The sequence below is a fragment of the Prunus avium genome, chromosome 6, assembly GCF_965620075.1.
Source record: "Prunus avium chromosome 6, drPruAviu1.hap1.1, whole genome shotgun sequence".
Classification (NCBI taxonomy): domain Eukaryota; kingdom Viridiplantae; phylum Streptophyta; class Magnoliopsida; order Rosales; family Rosaceae; genus Prunus; species Prunus avium.
In genome coordinates this window covers 25440298-25457003 of record NC_142289.1, presented here as the reverse complement: position 1 = coordinate 25457003, position 16706 = coordinate 25440298, and the positions used below count along the sequence as shown (strand labels likewise).

Below are 16706 nucleotides of genomic sequence, written 5' to 3'. Positions count from 1 at the left end.
TCTCATGCCACGAGAAAAAATTGTACCCCACCCCGATATGAATACTTGGTTCCGTACTTATTTATAGGAAGTGGTTATTGATACTCAATAAATAATCATACCTCCTCCCCTTAGAATAAAATAAGGGAGATATTGTAGTTCTAGATTTATGAAATGGTTTTTTTTTCAGTGCTAATAAAAATTTCTTTAAATTATTAAAAAAAATAAATACATTGAATTAATTATTTATCTTGCCACAAAACTTACTGCACATGAAACCATTCCATTCCATGTCTGGACCGATGAAGATAAAGAAGACACAGTCTCCCCTATAAAGTTGGGATTACTTTAACGTTCTCCCTCTCTCACACAAAAAAGAGAACTTAGTCGGAGACTTGAAAGTTCAAAACATTGGATTCCAAATGGGATGAATAGGCACACCGAAAGGTTGGACAAAGCAGCAAAAAAATATATTTAAATATCGCAAAGTTGAGAACCAAGATTTTTCACTCACCATGTGAAATCTTGTCGTTTATCTATATTATAACACATAAATTAATAATCTTAGCGGGTGAACAAACTCTCTTAAGTTCCAAGCAAGTGACCCACTACACATATGACCTATTTAACAACCCATTTGGTGTTTTCAATTTTTTCCCAAGCTTCTTCCACAATCCACAATAGAGTGAGGCCCCTATGTTTTTCACTCACAGCACAGAACATGAAACACTCCTTCCTTGTCCAAAAAGCACCCGAAGATTCATATTTGAATAAAAAGGTACATCCTAAAATCAAAAACACAAACTCCTCTCATTTTCTTCTTCTCTCTCTCAGTTTTATTCCTTCCCTCCCTCGCCAATTTCCCCTTTCCCTCCTCAGAGTCCTCTGTTCCTCTCCTCCCCTTCTCCAAAATTCAAAACCCTAATTCTCTCTCTCTCTCTCTCTCTCAAAGGGTGCATTGAGAGTTGAGAGTTCTCTTTTCGCTCCACAACCGAAAAAAGGAAAAGAAAAAAAAAAGGAAAAAAACCCCAAACAATGAACAAGAATCTCTCCTAGGGCTTAATCCATTGAAAAGTCAAAACCCCTTTTGCCCAATCCAAAACCAAACCAGATGATCTGAAAAAGTTCACATTTTTCTTTTTCACCTAAACCTGTTGACTCTCTTCATTGGTTATACAAACACTACCAATGTCGGATGATATGCTCATACATTTCTCCTCCAACTCCTCAAACCAGTCGGACCAGTCTCTGCCCACCAAGATTGCCAAGCTCGAAGCTCGTATGGTCGGCAAGGCTTCCTCTGCCTCTTCCGCCCCTCCTGCTCAGCAGCAGCTTCAACAGCAACACCAGCAGCAGCCGCAGCAGTCTGCTTGGTCATCCCTCTCGGCTGCTCCAAAATTCGCTACGGCAGACTTGGCCGAGCCATCTACATCGAGTGATTCCGATGACGATGTAAGCCCTTTCTCTCATTTTATGGCACAATGTGTATAATTCAGTGCATTGGTTGAATGCTTTCCACTTTAATTTCTTAATTATGTTTGATGTTGATGGTAATTGCCAAGTAATCTTTGTTTTCCATATGATTTTAGCTTATTGATTTGATCAAATGGGGATAAGCTTTCGTAAATCTCTTTTGTCTACTAAATACTAATTTAATCCACTAAATTGTGGGTGTTGTGCCCGATATAAGTGGTACTTTTTTTAAAAACATATTGAATAAAGTTTGATGCCTAACCTGTTGATGTCTCTAATCTGAAAGAAAGTCGCTGTTCATGAAATTTTATTTTCTTCGTACCATTTATTTAACCATTTACATTTATGAAAGTTCCATTCCCTATTATGGTTGCTTTACCAGGTTGGGGAATGTGTGCCTGTATGACCATTTTTGATACTTTTGATCTCACAATTTTTTCATTTAAAAGAAACAAAACTTTATTTAATAAAGTCGAGAAATGTAACTAACAAAACAAGTATTATCTACCAATAAACAAGAAGTCCACCTACAAAATGAGAAATAACAAAATAAGCTATCCCGTCCTTTTGAAATCACTCAGTTACATCTCATTCTATTTTGATCTTGGAATTTAGATAACTTTTATTGGCTCTAATTACTTAAATCTCATAAAGTTTACCATTAGGTGTTGGATCTTTCTCATATAACTTACTTCCTGATTCATATTCTTATGACAGAATGGAGGGGAGTTTCTGATACAAGCCAACACTCAGAAGCGCCAGAAACTTCAAGAAGATGGTAATTCAACTGTCCTTGAACATGCTGAGGTAGGCCCTTGTTCAAGTTAAGTTTGGTTTGAAGCTTTCAGGATTATACTTTAGCCCACTGATTTTAGTTGCTCATATATATTTTAGTTCTTCGCTTAAATTGATATCAATCTTTTTAAGCACGTCTGAGGCAATGCATTAGAATACTCAATCAAATTTGATATTTAGACGAAAAAGTTGAGATCATGGTGTTGAATTGTTTACTTATTACTTGCATTGAAAATTCTCCTTCTTTCTATCTTTCTTCTGCATATAATCCGGATTGTGTAAATTAACATAAAAAAGCATATGCAGGCAGTGGCTGATGGGAGGCAAATGGTTGTGGAAAGCATTGATACCAAGGCAACTTCTGATGTAAATAGAAAAAAGCATGGTCGTGGTAGGGGGCATTCTGTATCAGGTCGGGGTCGTGGTTCAAGAGTTAGTGATCAAACAAGATTGCTAACTTCGACAGTTTCACCTCCAAATGGTCAGCTTGAGAATCCATACAATAAGGTATGCTCGTAGGCTTGAGCTGTTTCAGTTTCAATCCTAATCCTTTTATGGTAGCAGTTATCATCTACGCATCATCGTATTCTACATATCTACCATCATTAAGGAGGTATCTCTACTTGTCATATATTATTTGTTATGGTAAGAAATTATCTTGACAAGACTGGTTTTGACCTTTAATGGTCTGAGCCAATATCTGTTGTTTGCTGGATAAAATATTCTCATAATAAATGTTCTGTTTAAGATCATCTTTCTAAGATAATTGAATGTGGATAAGTTATTAAACACGGATGGAGTTAAATTAGGGCCTGCATTTTCTACTTCCAATCGTTTTTTTTCCTAATCGAAATTTTGATTAAGAATTGCGAATGCATTATATATCACCAAGTGAATGAGGCGAAATTGACTGCCACTCATAATTGCTTGGTTAATGACACACATGGCCTTGTTTATGCTTTTTGTTGAAAATTTTGTTAATATTGTTCAAAATATTCTGTAATCAAGATAAAATGAAGGCTCTATATGCTATGCAAACCTGGGATTTAGGGAATGCTTGTGAGTTTGTCCATCATGTTACACAATGCATCTTATTTTTACTGAACGAAGTGATTAACTACATACCAGTAAAGAAGTTACTGAAAGAATCTGCAAAACGTATGGATAGGCAATATTGAGATGATATTTGTGGTGGCAAATCATGCTTCCACTGCATGAAATAATGCTCAGGTGAAAGGATAAAAACTACACATAACATCTTCCGAGAGCATTTGCTATATTTCCCATTCAGGACTGCCTGCACCCTATCCCATGTATAGTTGATCTGGTCCCTCTTTCAGGTAGACCACAGTTAGATATTTAGGGGTGTCATTCTATGGCAGAGAATGAGATATTTAGCATCTTTAGGGGTGTCCGCATCCAATCGGTTTAATTCAGCTCAGTTGACTGGGAGAAAGAGCTGATTGCAAGTTTTTTGTCTAATTTTCTGGATTTTACATCATTTATTGATGGAAAACTTGTCTATCTTGTCTTCTTTCTTTTTAGTAATATTTTTTTGTTTCCTATTAAAAATAGATATGATTTTCTCTGACAATAGAGATATCTACTTTTAATATTCATTCTTCTTTGGAATGATACAGACAGAAATGGATAATGAGACAATGCAATGAATCATGATACGTATGAGATGATTACAATTTTTATTTGGCCTATACAAAATAATATTTTTAATTGCAAGTTCATATATACTTTATGTATAGACCAAATTTTTAATATTTAAAATACATTTTTTGTTGTTGCTGTCTGTAGAGCAGAAATATTTATGAATGAACTTGTATTTTACCTAATCATACTTGCAGGATAGTAGGCCTAATGAGCAGCTTCGGAATGACAACAACCGGTCTTCATTAGATGTATGATTTGGTTTCCTTCGTTCATTTTGCAATTATTTTTCACTCTTTATTTGGCACATAATGCTTTTGATATTTCATAGTTTTAATATCGTTTCTTTGTCAAACTAGGAGGAGGTTGCATCTTTACGTGCTACAGTTTCTGCGCTAGAGGAGGACTTGCGTAAATCACGTCAAGAGGCCTCTGATTACCAGAATCTTTGCCGCCAAGTAGAGAAGGTAATAAAGTAACTGCCAATAGTTGTCAAAAGTACAATAGATATGCTAATGTAGTATCATTTGTTTCTTGGGCTTTTGTGTAAAATGAAAAGCCTGTTGTATAAATTCCATTGTTATCTGTGATTTGCGCAGGAATTGAATGAACTAAAAGATAATGAACAGCAAATGAAGCCTAAGGTGTGCCCTTCTGGAGGATTTATATTCATCAGTATTTCCAATTAACCATTATTACATAAAATATCCTTTTGTTAATATTTATGATCTTTTCCTGATACATTGTTCCATTTTGTACTTTATCATCATACAATGTCAACTTTCATGGAGAAAGCATTGTATATCGATAATAAACCTTTATAATGAGTTGCCCTTTTCTGATGTAATCTCATTACAAATATTTTTAGTAAACTAGTTTGGTTGACCATGTTTGCAGAAATAAAGATATACTATGCCCATTTGCTCGAAGCAATTTTTATTGTGCTACTCACGTGTGAATTTCAAATTTCTGGGCTTTATCTTTTCCTCTTTTCATGGGAACATGGTAGTAGTAAAGTTCTTTCACTCTATTGCATAAACTGAAAGGTAACAGTAGATAATTTTTTAGTAGGGGCCGTTACTGGAGACAGCATTGGAGTGGTCATCTGGTTCTCAAATAGCCATTAGTTCAGACTAACAGACTAGTGTGTGCACACTCACATACACAAATGTCATTTCAGTAGGATACTTGTCCATTAGTTTGGTGTAAGATTTATCATCTTTAAGATTCATTTAGACACGAATGATACAATGCTGTAATTGTTGGAAGCCTTGAGAGCATTACTAACATCTGTAATGATTATGAGCTGGTGGATTCATTTTTCTGTATACAAGCAGTGGGGCAGAAATGATTGGACTCTGTGTGAATTTTATGTTTATCATCTGTATGTTGGCAAATTGTTCTGACAGATACAAGTTTTGGTTTCCACTTATGCAGAGAACAAAAGTAATCTCTGATCTGCTGATATCTGTTTCAAAAGCAGAAAGGCAGGAAGCAAGGTTGAAAGTACGACAGGACTCTTTGAGGCTTGGAAATGTGGGTGTAATCAGGTAATGCATACGTTTCTTTTTGCTTCTATATTTAGTGCTTCAAAAGGGTTTTAGTGATTGGGGGATTTCCTTATCTCTGGGTTAAAAAATTTCATTGGATCCTCTCATCCTAGTCATTCCATTTTTCTTTAAAAATATTATACAAATCATTTTCTCTGTTCATTGCAGAGCTGGAACTGTCATATCTGAGACATGGGAAGATGGGCAGGCCTTGAAAGATCTCAATGCTCATCTTGTATGTTCTTATAAGAAATTTCTATTTTAAACTTTGTTTTGTCATGCCAGCTTATTATTTTTGTGTCTAGTCACAGTGAATATTTCTACTTTGAAAGGGTTCGTTGAATAAACCAGAACCAGGACTCGTTAGAATTTTCCCCAGCAACTTACTCTAGGATTCCGGACTGCATATTGAGCTCTACAATATATTAGGTTCTTAGCACACTATTAATTACAGAATCTTTTTCCTATTGAAAAAAATTTGAAAGCCTTGTTTAGATGTCAGTTTCATCTCACATTTTGTGCGCATCTTGGGCTTTCAGATATCAGTTATGTACCTGGTGTAGCATTTCTGTACATGTACTATGTTCCCTGTATTGGAAGTTTCTCTAAAACTCATTATCCAGAGACTTCAGTTTCTTTCTCTCAGTAACTATATTATATAATGCAATTCACAATTTTCCACCCAAATCGTTGAAGGTGGTAAGCATTTTAAAAAGGCATTGTAGTCTCAAACAATGTAATCATAGTCTCCCAGGTTTTTCTTATACTGTTTTTGAGTGTATCTATAGAGCTTCCATGCCAAAAAGAGAGGACCACACTTTCTTTTATCGCTACAAATACTGTCTTTTAATTGATTAATGATCTTTGCACTTGTTTCAAGATCTGTTTTAAGATAAACACATGGCATTTATTAACGTGGGTATTTTAATTTTCTAGAGACAATTATTAGAAACTAAGGAGGCTGTTGAGCGGCAGCGGAAGTCATTGAAGAAAAGGCAAAGTGGTAAAGTTATTATGCATTGACTGTTCTTATTACATTTCCCTTTTCAGTTACTTTTGGTTTATACAATGATCCATGAATTTTATTATTTTGTGTCTGGTGGAGTTACTCTGTGTGTGTGTGTGTGTTGTTTTCTGTTTGTCTTGTTTTGCATAGGGCAATTGTTTTGTCCTGGTATGAAAAATATATCTATCAAAGTTTAATATCTTTATATATATATATATATATATATATATATAGGGACATTCTCCAATAGTATTTAAGTTAAAGATTGGTCACATACTAATAATCTCGGCCGTTGGATTGCATCTAAGTGACTACCAACACATGTAATGAATGCAATCCAATGGCCAAAATTAGAAGTATGTATCTAATCCTTAACATAAAATACTTATTGTCTTATTGGAGATATGGTAAATTACTCAAATGGTCCTCAAACTTATACCCGATTTACATTTTGGTCCCGCAATTAAATTATTCGTTCAAATGGTCCATCAACTCTATATTAATCGCTCCATTGATCCTACCGTTAAATTATGTTAATGTTGCCGTCAAATGTAAGGGCAAAACCGTCCATAACCGTCCTATGTTCCCCAAATAGGTGATAAAGTGGTGATACATAGGCGATACAGTTGTGATACAGTGATGATAAAGGGGTGATACATAGGTCAAAAGTCTTATTTACCCCCACAAATGTAGCATGTGCTGCTCACATGACTAAATTTAACAGAAAATGTAACGGTAGGACCAAAGCGCCGATTAATTAAGAGTTGGTGGACCATTTGAACAAATAATTTAGTTTAGGGACCAAAATGTAAATCGGGTATAAATTTGAGGACCATTTGAGTAATTTACCCTATATATATAAAACACACAAAAGAAAAAAAAGACTTGTCATCCTATTTTTCCTTTAAAATATGAATCTCAAACTTGCATCAATTTGTAGTCTTTGTGAAGTGTAGTCATTTTCCACTTTTTAAATTGTGACTTTTGTTTCCTAAAGACAAGGGAGATGGAGTTGATGCTGAAACTGGAGTACAAGAAGAATTTCTAGTCCAGGATGAGATCTATAAATCCCGTCTAGCCAGCATCAAACGAGTAAGTTTTCTAGTTTGTCTAATTTAGTTTTTTCCATCTTTTTATTTTTATTGGGAAGTCCTTGTTTTCTCATTTGTTTGTCTCTCAACTTATGGACTTCTATAGGAGGAGGAAGTTCTCCTGCGTGAAAGAGACCGCTACGAACTGGAGAAAGGAAGGCTTATACGTGAAATGAAACGCATACGAGATGAGGATGGTTCCCGTTTTAACAATTTTCAGATTCTCAACCACAGATTTGCGCTCTTAAATCTTCTCGGCAAAGGAGGATTCAGTGAAGTTTACAAGGTCGGAACTTTGTGAAATGTCGTTTAATAATTATAAACATTTCAACCAATTTTAAGTAAAGGTCTAGACAATTCATTTGCCAATGTTGGCAATTGTAAAGAAATACCTTTTTGCAGTGATTTGAAGTAAGAACTTTCCAGCAGGCATTTGACTTGGTAGAGCATAGGTACGTTGCATGTAAACTTCATGGTTTAAATGCTCAGTGGAGTGAAGAGAAGAAGCAGAGTTACATACGGCATGCAATCCGGGAGTACAATATTCACAAGACCTTGGTGCATCATCACATTGTCCGGCTTTGGGACATTTTTGAGATTGATCAGAATACATTCTGCACTGTATTAGAGTATTGCAGTGGTAAACTTTACTCTCACCATTCTGTCCTTTGAATGGTATTAGTTACTTTATTCTAAGAGGGAGATATTAAAAATTAGCAATAGAATAGAATTCTCGTCTCATTCTTTCTTCATTTTCTTTTTGGTTTTATTGATATTTCCTTTTCTACCCTCAGGGAAAGATCTTGATGCTGTCCTTAAAGCAACACCTGTGTTGCCTGAGAGGGAAGCTAGGATCATCATCTTTCAGATATTTCAAGGTCTTATATACTTGAACAAAAGAACGCAGAAGATTATACATTATGATTTGAAGCCTGGAAATGTTCTATTCGATGAACTTGGGGTTGCAAAAGTGACTGATTTTGGTCTTAGCAAGATAGTGGAGAATGATGTTGGATCCCAGGGTATGGAACTTACATCCCAGGGTGCTGGAACTTATTGGTAAGTGATGCAAATAAGCTTATGCACATGTGCAGGATTACATTTTCTTTTAGAGGAAAAAAGTTCAGCTTCCCTTAGGCATTTGAGACGTCCTTACGTTTGAACTTATATTTATGTGATTCTGTTGATTTTAAATCATTGATGTGCATCCTGCTTATTTTAATCGTGCCATTTAATATATAAAGTTCATGTGAAAACTACTTTTACCTCTACAATCTTTGAAGTTTTTGTGCGTGATAGCTGTCATGCTGGTTTAGTTGGGAAGAACGATTGGAAAGCATAATTCAGTTGACATTTAAGTTTTGTTCTGTATTCCAGTGGTTTTCCTGTGTCTTCTTCTCCTTGACATTTGACTACATTTGGTTTGAATAGCAGCATATTTGATAATTCCTTTGTTATTTGCAGGTATTTACCTCCTGAATGCTTCGAGCTCAGCAAGACCCCTCTTATATCATCAAAGGTCGGTGACTCTTGTAAATGTGTATCTCCTTGTGATAGCAGGGCAGCATATATATGCAGCAAATAGGCCAAATGCATTTCTACTGCATTTCTGTTGATAGATAACTTTTCTTTTTTGGCTCACTATTGCTCTAGAGCACGTAAGTGGAGTCTTTTACTAGACTTTTGATATGATTGCTGTCCCTAGAGTCCTCTTACTTGAAAAGAAAGCTTATTAGAAAACCAAACTGTTTCACTTTCACCTTTATTCTTCTCAACTTGGGTACCAACATTTTTTGACATGGTCACTCTTGGAAAGCAGGTTGATGTTTGGTCAGCAGGTATTCTAGTATACCAAATGCTATTTGGCAGACGCCCTTTTGGGCATGATCAAACCCAGGAACGAATACTACGGGAGGACACAATTATTAAAGCACGAAAAGTTGAATTTCCTTCTAGACCTGCCATCTCAAATGAGGCAAAGGTGAGTTATACATATAGTTCATGCAGCATGTTTAATTTTTCTTGCTTGGAAATAGTTGGTTCTTTGGAAAGAATGTATGATAGCATTTGAACTCAAGCTCGTTAGGTGCAATAGAAGTGCTAGTGTCATTTAGTTGCCATTAAACAAGATACTATAATAGTGTTCACAGCTTTCCCTATTCATTGATGGACATTTTAGGAGAATTCTGAGCAGCTTGTGATACCATTTCGCATATTTCTGTTCGCAGGATTTTATTCGACGCTGTCTAACATATAATCAAACAGAGAGGCCAGATGTTTTAGCAATTGCTCAAGATCCATTTCTCACATACTCTAAGAAGTAAATAGGAGGACCCAAGGGCTAGCTCCCACAAAATTTTGCTTGTTTTCCTGCAATACCCACAATGGATTTTGTACAGCTTGTAAAGGTTTGTTACTCATTGTAGCTGTGGTGTACTCCCCTCTTCGGGTCTTCAGGTCTTGTATTTTGACCTCATGCTTGGGTAGGGTGCAGGAAAAAAGTGTGTAATTTTGGCTGTTTGCCTATTAACTTTTTTTTTCTTTTTTTGGTTCTTTCAGCATGGTTATGTGTCTGATTTATCCTTTTTCCATCATGTATTGGCACTATACTTTTTGAAAAAAAAAATAGCGAAAAGAATAGAGTTTACATGGAAAGGACTTTGAAGCTTCGTTAACTCTTCTACAGAGATTCTGGGGAGAAATATTTTGTTTTCCCCAAGAATCAGTTGCTCCTTGATCCCAAAACGATTTATGGATAAATTGAATCCCATTGTTATGAAGCATCTATGTTCAATAAGGAACAGTGTGGATTTCTTTGGCAAGCTTAAATCAAAGTGAAGCTGATATGTTTTTTTTTTTTGTTTTTTTATTTTAAAGGCAGTCAGTTTGAGGGTCTGTTTGCCCATCAAGTCTGCCCTGTTTGTGGTTAAGGTTTCTTATCGAAATAAGAGAAGAGAGGGTACAAAGTTGCCAGAATAAATGAAAATCAAGAGAAGATTTTTACCAACGTGCATTTTTCATTATGCTTTATTTATTTATTAATTATAATTTTTTTGGGTCAGATCCATTATGATATGCTTGTTTGTTTGCGTGGGTTTGCTTTTTACCCTAAGTGTTATTATGTCTTGGTCATGTAGATTTACATGTGGTTGAATAGTATATATACACAGAGAGAGAGAGAGAGAGAGAGAGAGAGAGAGCCACATAAATATTATCCCCATAATATCAAATATTAGACAAAGAGACCATAATGGCATTATCCTTGTCTTCCACAACTGCAATTACATGCTCCAAGCTCCATGACAATTCAAGCCTTCAATTCAACCCCTCAAACACCTACAAACGAAGTTCAAATGCAGTGAACGTCAAATGTGCATCGACAGAGCCACCGGCAGCAGGGGCTGGATCGGCGGGGAGGAAATCCAAGCTTGAGATAGGCTCTCCTATCATCGTAGTTGAGGCTCCAAGAATGATAAAAACCGCAGCATCGGTTCCATGCCTCAGGGTCAACTCCGGCTTGGTCAAACCCGGTGATGTTGGAAGGTACACTTTCCCAATCCCTTGTTTTAATAATTTGCATTAATATTGTTAAGTACGACTAATTGTGTGTGTGTTTTGTGTGACTTGGTTTGTTTGGTGGTGCAGAATTGTGTCAAGAAAGCCTAAGGATGTGTGGGCAGTACGGCTTTCAATTGGCACTTATCTCATTGATGGCAAATACTTCAAGCCCTTAGAGTTAGAGCTTGACTCATAGATGTTGTATTTTTACCTACTCATTTCATAGTGCCACAAATCTCTGTTTTAATTCCTTTTCCATAATGTTAAAAGGAAAACCATCTGAGACTCTTCCTAGTACGCCAAAAAAGAAGAGGGAATATTTACTATTCTTCTATCTCCTAAATGTTCTTCGCTATCTCGTGCCTTTACCAGGAATATTTGATAACTTTGCAAGAGAGAGTGTATACCAGTCTTATTTAATACACGTTGTTTGCCCTTTTATTCAAGTCCGAAAGTGTCATGCAACCCAAATGACCGGGTTGGTTAGAAAAGCCCAAATAGTTTACGAGTATATACAATCATCGACTGGAAATCAAATAGTGAAAGCAAAAAGTTTGTTTCAGACACTTGAGGCCAAGTTGATCTAGTGTGAAATTTGTTTGAGAGATAGATTGTGGGTGTCGTTTTTTGCTTCAATTTTCTAGTAATATGGTCCCTTTTACAAGCCAACTAAAGGCAAGAGAAGTATTACACGTAGCAGCCTTCCATCCAATTATTGCTGAAATTAAGAGTATATACAATCATGCTCACTATTCTTTAGTTAAAATTTAGCTAAAAAAACACAAAAGTTATTTTAGGAGCTCCCTATAAAATTTGAACTCCAATCATACTCCCTAGTTTAGGGATTCATAAATACTATAGTTATTTGAATTCAATATAATTGGTCCATCTGTATAAAAAATAATACATAAAAATAGTTAGTATTAATTAAAAGTTTAAACTATGCATAAAACAAAACAACATTAAATTATAGGGAGCCACTAGGAGTCCTCTCTCTCTTCTTAGATTTAGTATCTCCTAGAGGTCTCTCTATTTTAGAAGGTGAATATGGAGCATGGTTGGAGTTGTATTTTTCCAATTCCTCCTTAAAATTTGTCCAAATAGGTGGTTTAATGAGCCCATTATGGATGCTCTAAGCAACCACAAGTTAGCTTTGAAATGATGAAAACAAGCCAAATACGAGTAGGTGAAGCGGGATTGGATTTAGCTTTGGACAGAAGTTATGAATAGCATTTAATGCTTTCACCGAATCTACCTTCACAAGTTAACCCACGTGAGAGATAGAGGCAAAGACTTCATTCGCATCTAACCCATGCCCACGTGGCCATCTTTGGGCTACTTCATTGGGTATTTAATTAATATGCAGCCCAAGTCTTCTTTTTGGACCATAAGGCTAAGGCCCGATTCTTTCTATTTCTCTTTAAAGCCATTAAGTTGGCCCAAGTTAATTTTGGCCCAAACATTTGGCCCTTAATTTCAAAAAGTTTCAAACAAAAGGTAGTTAACACAAAATTTAAATACCACGTTGTCTTTTCTCGTGCCCCACAACTAGCCACATTGCTTGCCGTCACTCTGAGGCCTGAAATCATGTGACAAAAATACCAAACCAAAGCCCTAAATTTTGCCTCAAAACCTTTCCATTGCAAATCCGCTCTTTCGAAAACTTTATTTTCAAACGAATTCAAATTAGACTCAATGGGACCGAAAAGAGCTTTTAAGTAGGCGACCATGCATCCTTTTTCAACTGCTAAGGAATTGGAGAAGGCGCCAATTCTTACTCCTAAGTTCCTTTCTGGTGAAGAAGCTGACAAACACCAAAGATTGATGCTTGAGAATTTAGAAAGGTACATCATTTCTCAAGACCCGATTACTCTCTTACATAAAAATATGGTGCTTGTTAAGCTCATAATTTCATACATATACATGCCCAAATTTACTTACTTCTTTTGCTTAGTTTCCTAGATTTCTATGTTATTTGCCTCTCTTTGTGTGTTTTGTAGGCAAAAGGAGCAAGAGAGCATAATTCATGCAATTCAAGCATGTTAAGGCCTAATTTGGATGAATTGATGAAGAGCTTAAAGACAAATTCATTATGGCTACAGCCCTCTGCCAGTCCAGTTCCGTAGGTCATATTGCAAGATTTGTTTCAGCAACCTACACAGCTCGGATGAGGCTGCATTCTTCATGAAAGTTGCTCCAATTGGTGTGTACTATAACATATCCAAAATTCAGCCCCATTGGATAAATCTGGAGTCCGTTACCTAGCAAACACAGAACCATGCTCAGGATGGATCTTATCAGCGCGGAAAATGAGTTAGCAATTTGTTTCGGCCTTAACTTCTTCCTCCGACCTTGGATTGGCCCAAATAACATAAGGCTGGAAAGAAGACATTCTGAACTTCAATTTAGAGTGCTTAAAGTCCTAATTTGATTAAGAGAAGCCCAAGTTGTAAGCCCTTGAAGTTGCTGGTCATGCTGACCTCAGCATATGCTGGTTGGAAGCTTGGTCATGGTGACATGAAGATGAGCTAGGGCTGCTGGTGGGATTTAGTGGTGAAGTGCATCAACCAATTCAAGATTTTCTAATACAAGTGCATCACCCATTTCAGATTTTCTAATACAAGTGCATCAACCATTTCAGATTTTATAATTCAAGTGTTGTATGCATTAGTCTTATTGAATTCTGATTTTCACTTCCCCTAGGCCTATAAATAGGGAAGTTCTCTAAGCTTGTAATAACACCCCAAGGGGGGGGAGCTCTCAAACACTTCTCTAGAGCTCCCTTCCCTTCTCTCCCTCAAATTCTCTTAGTTTCCCTTTGTAGTTCTCAATTGTTGTAATAAGATCATTCTATTAAATTTTCTTTGTACTAAATATCAAACACTTTTCCTTTCTCTTCTTCTAATTCTCTAAAGCTTTCAAACACATGTTCTTCCAAAATCCTCAAAGTTCTCAAACATCTCTCTACTTCCCTTCTCTTCCAAAAGTCTCCATGTCTCAAACACTTCACAAACACATTTCTCTTCCTTCCCTAAGTTCTCAAATTCTCCAAGTTCACAAACATCCTCCAAGTTCTCAACCACTCTCTTCCAAATTCTCAAAGTTCCTAAACACTCTCTTCGAAAATCCACAAAGCTCTCAAAACACCTCTCTACTTTCTTCTCCAAATCCTCCAAGTTCTCAAACACTCTCTTCCAAATTCCCCATGTCTTAAACACATTCCCTTCCAAAATCCTCAAAGCTCTCAAACACATGTTCTTCCAAAATTCTCTAAAGTTCCCAAACACTTTCTTCTCCCTCCTCAAAGTTCTCAAACACTTCCTTTCTTCCTCAAAGTTCTCTTAGTTTCCTTAATGTTTTCTTAGTTGTAATTTATTTTTCTTTGTTATGTAAATTCTTTTCTTAAGTTTTCAAGTTGAATTAGTTTCCAAGTTTCAATTATGGTTTTTGTTCTTATTCATTATGCTTATAAGTTAATATGCTAGTTTGAATGATTGATCACCATTTAGGCTTGCATGTTAGCTATCTTGGTTTGAATTAAGAGTATACACCATGCTTTAATTCGAATTGAACTATGAATAGGAAGAGTATGTATGGACATTCGACAACAGGGATTAGATACATACTTGGTTGTTTAAAATGTTCTTCTATGCTTAATGGGTTCCTAATGCTTAATTTTAGGTTAGACAACAAATGATCAAATTAGGGAATTAGGAACACAAGGTTATGACCACACACCATGGCTTAATCATACTTTAGCTAGAATCAATCCATTAATCTAAATTGAACTTGGGAACTTATTTGCTTGAGTTACTTATTTCTTTCTTCCTTGTTTTATGTTCTTTGTTTTTGTTTCTATTTTGTGTAGGGAAACTAAATTGGATCATTCAATCACCAATCCCTGTGGAATCGACCTCGCACTTACATATGCTATACTACCAACGGTTCGTGCACTTGCGAGTATCACAAGTTGAGGATGCAGCTTAATCCATTTTGGTGGAGCTAAATCTACGCAACAGTGCTCAGACCTAGGTATGTGCTATTGGCATATCTAAGGTAGCAACCAATACCTCTAAGGCTAACCCTCTTTACATTGGATCTTATACCCCTAATTGGGAGAACTAGGACAAACACATCGCTCGTATGTTTCCAACTTCTAAAGTTCTTAGGTCCAAATATAAGTGGGTATCTTGAGTACTGTTGGTGTCGATTCAGCTGTGCCAAAACTTGATTCAGCTACATCCTCAACTTGTGATATTCACAAGTGCACGAGCCGATCAGTAGTATAGCATATGTAAGTGCGAGGTCGATCTCACGAAGATTGATGATAGATTGATTTAATTCGATTCACTGCACAAAACAGAAAACAAGAAAGAAAAGAACATAAAACCAGAAAGAAAGAAAAGAAACTAACTCAAGCAAATAAGTTAACAAGTTCAATTCAGATTCTCAGATTGATTCTAGCTAAAGTATTATTAAGCCATGGTGTCTGGTCCTAACCTTGTATTCCTAATTTCCTAATTTGATCCTCTGTTGTCGAACTTAAATTAGGCATTAGAAATCCATTAAGCATAGAAGAATGTTTTAAACAACCAAGCATGTATCTAATCCATGTTGTCAAATATTCATACATACTCTTCCTATTCATAGTTCAATTAGAATTAAAGCATATGGTGTCTACTCTTAATTCTAACCAAGATACACAAATCTAAATGGTAGCTAGGCATTTCGATTAGCATATACACAGGTAGACATAATGAATAAGAACATGAATCATGAATCAAACTTGAAACTTGAAATTTATAAATCCAGAATATTCATGTTAGGTTACATTGAAGCCCTAGATATGGATTTAGCTACTCATAATGCCAAAATAACATGAATGAAATTGAGAAAACATAATGAATACAATAGGAGTAGAAAAACCCTTTTTCTGAAGTTCTTGTGGTGTCCAATGCTTCTCCACGCCTAATGCTTTTCCAAGAGCTTCTCCACGTCTAGAGGGATGTATGAAGGTTAAGGAGGTGATTTGGGATGCATTTAGGTGAGTGGTGATGGCTAAGAAAGAGGAAATTCGTAGGGAAATGAAAGAGAGGCTTGTTGTTACAGTTTTGGTGATTTGGGGTTGTTTAGAGCTTTACGTTGATGGATGGAGTGTTTGGGGTTGTGGGAGTGTTTGAGGATGATTTCTGAATGTGTTTTGGGAATGATGGAAGTGTGGAGGATGAAGTGAAGGATGAATGAATTGTGGGAGTATGAATCCCAGGATGTGGTTGATTTATGGTGTGGAATGGAAGTGGTATTTATAGGGAGAATGAAAGAAGAATTTTGAATTGATTTATGCCTCCACCAACAACACTCACTTTACCAACCCCATCTAACATACCAATGCAATAGAATTATGAATTGATTTGCTGTTACACTTCACCAACAAATCCCACCAGAAATCATTTTCGGTTCAGGTTCCATTCTTTTAAGAAAATCGGTCCAAACCGGACCATGCCCACCCCTAATAAATAATAACCCTTAGAGATCCAATATCCTCATTAACCCAAATTAAATAAATTTTCAATCACAACACATTTATGCAAG

At 36.1% G+C, this 16706-nt stretch overlaps 2 protein-coding genes across 2 annotated transcripts; both read left to right on the top strand.

The window, feature by feature from the left end:
* The first annotated feature begins 641 nt into the window (after positions 1-641).
* Positions 642-10211, top strand: TSL (Protein kinase superfamily protein). The gene is made up of 16 exons (XM_021969542.2): positions 642-1431; positions 2170-2259; positions 2554-2754; positions 4107-4160; positions 4269-4376; positions 4509-4553; positions 5347-5459; positions 5628-5694; positions 6396-6462; positions 7463-7557; positions 7663-7842; positions 7986-8196; positions 8351-8615; positions 9021-9075; positions 9376-9537; positions 9785-10211. Exons 1-16 carry the CDS (start codon positions 1168-1170, stop codon positions 9878-9880), a joined length of 2073 nt encoding a protein of 690 aa, XP_021825234.1. The 5' UTR covers positions 642-1167; the 3' UTR covers positions 9881-10211.
* A 530-nt stretch (positions 10212-10741) lies between these two features.
* Positions 10742-11448, top strand: CRR42 (DUF3148 family protein). The gene is made up of 2 exons (XM_021969533.2): positions 10742-11099; positions 11202-11448. Exons 1-2 carry the CDS (start codon positions 10807-10809, stop codon positions 11308-11310), a joined length of 402 nt encoding a protein of 133 aa, XP_021825225.1. The 5' UTR covers positions 10742-10806; the 3' UTR covers positions 11311-11448.
* Positions 11449-16706: the final 5258 nt, after the last annotated feature.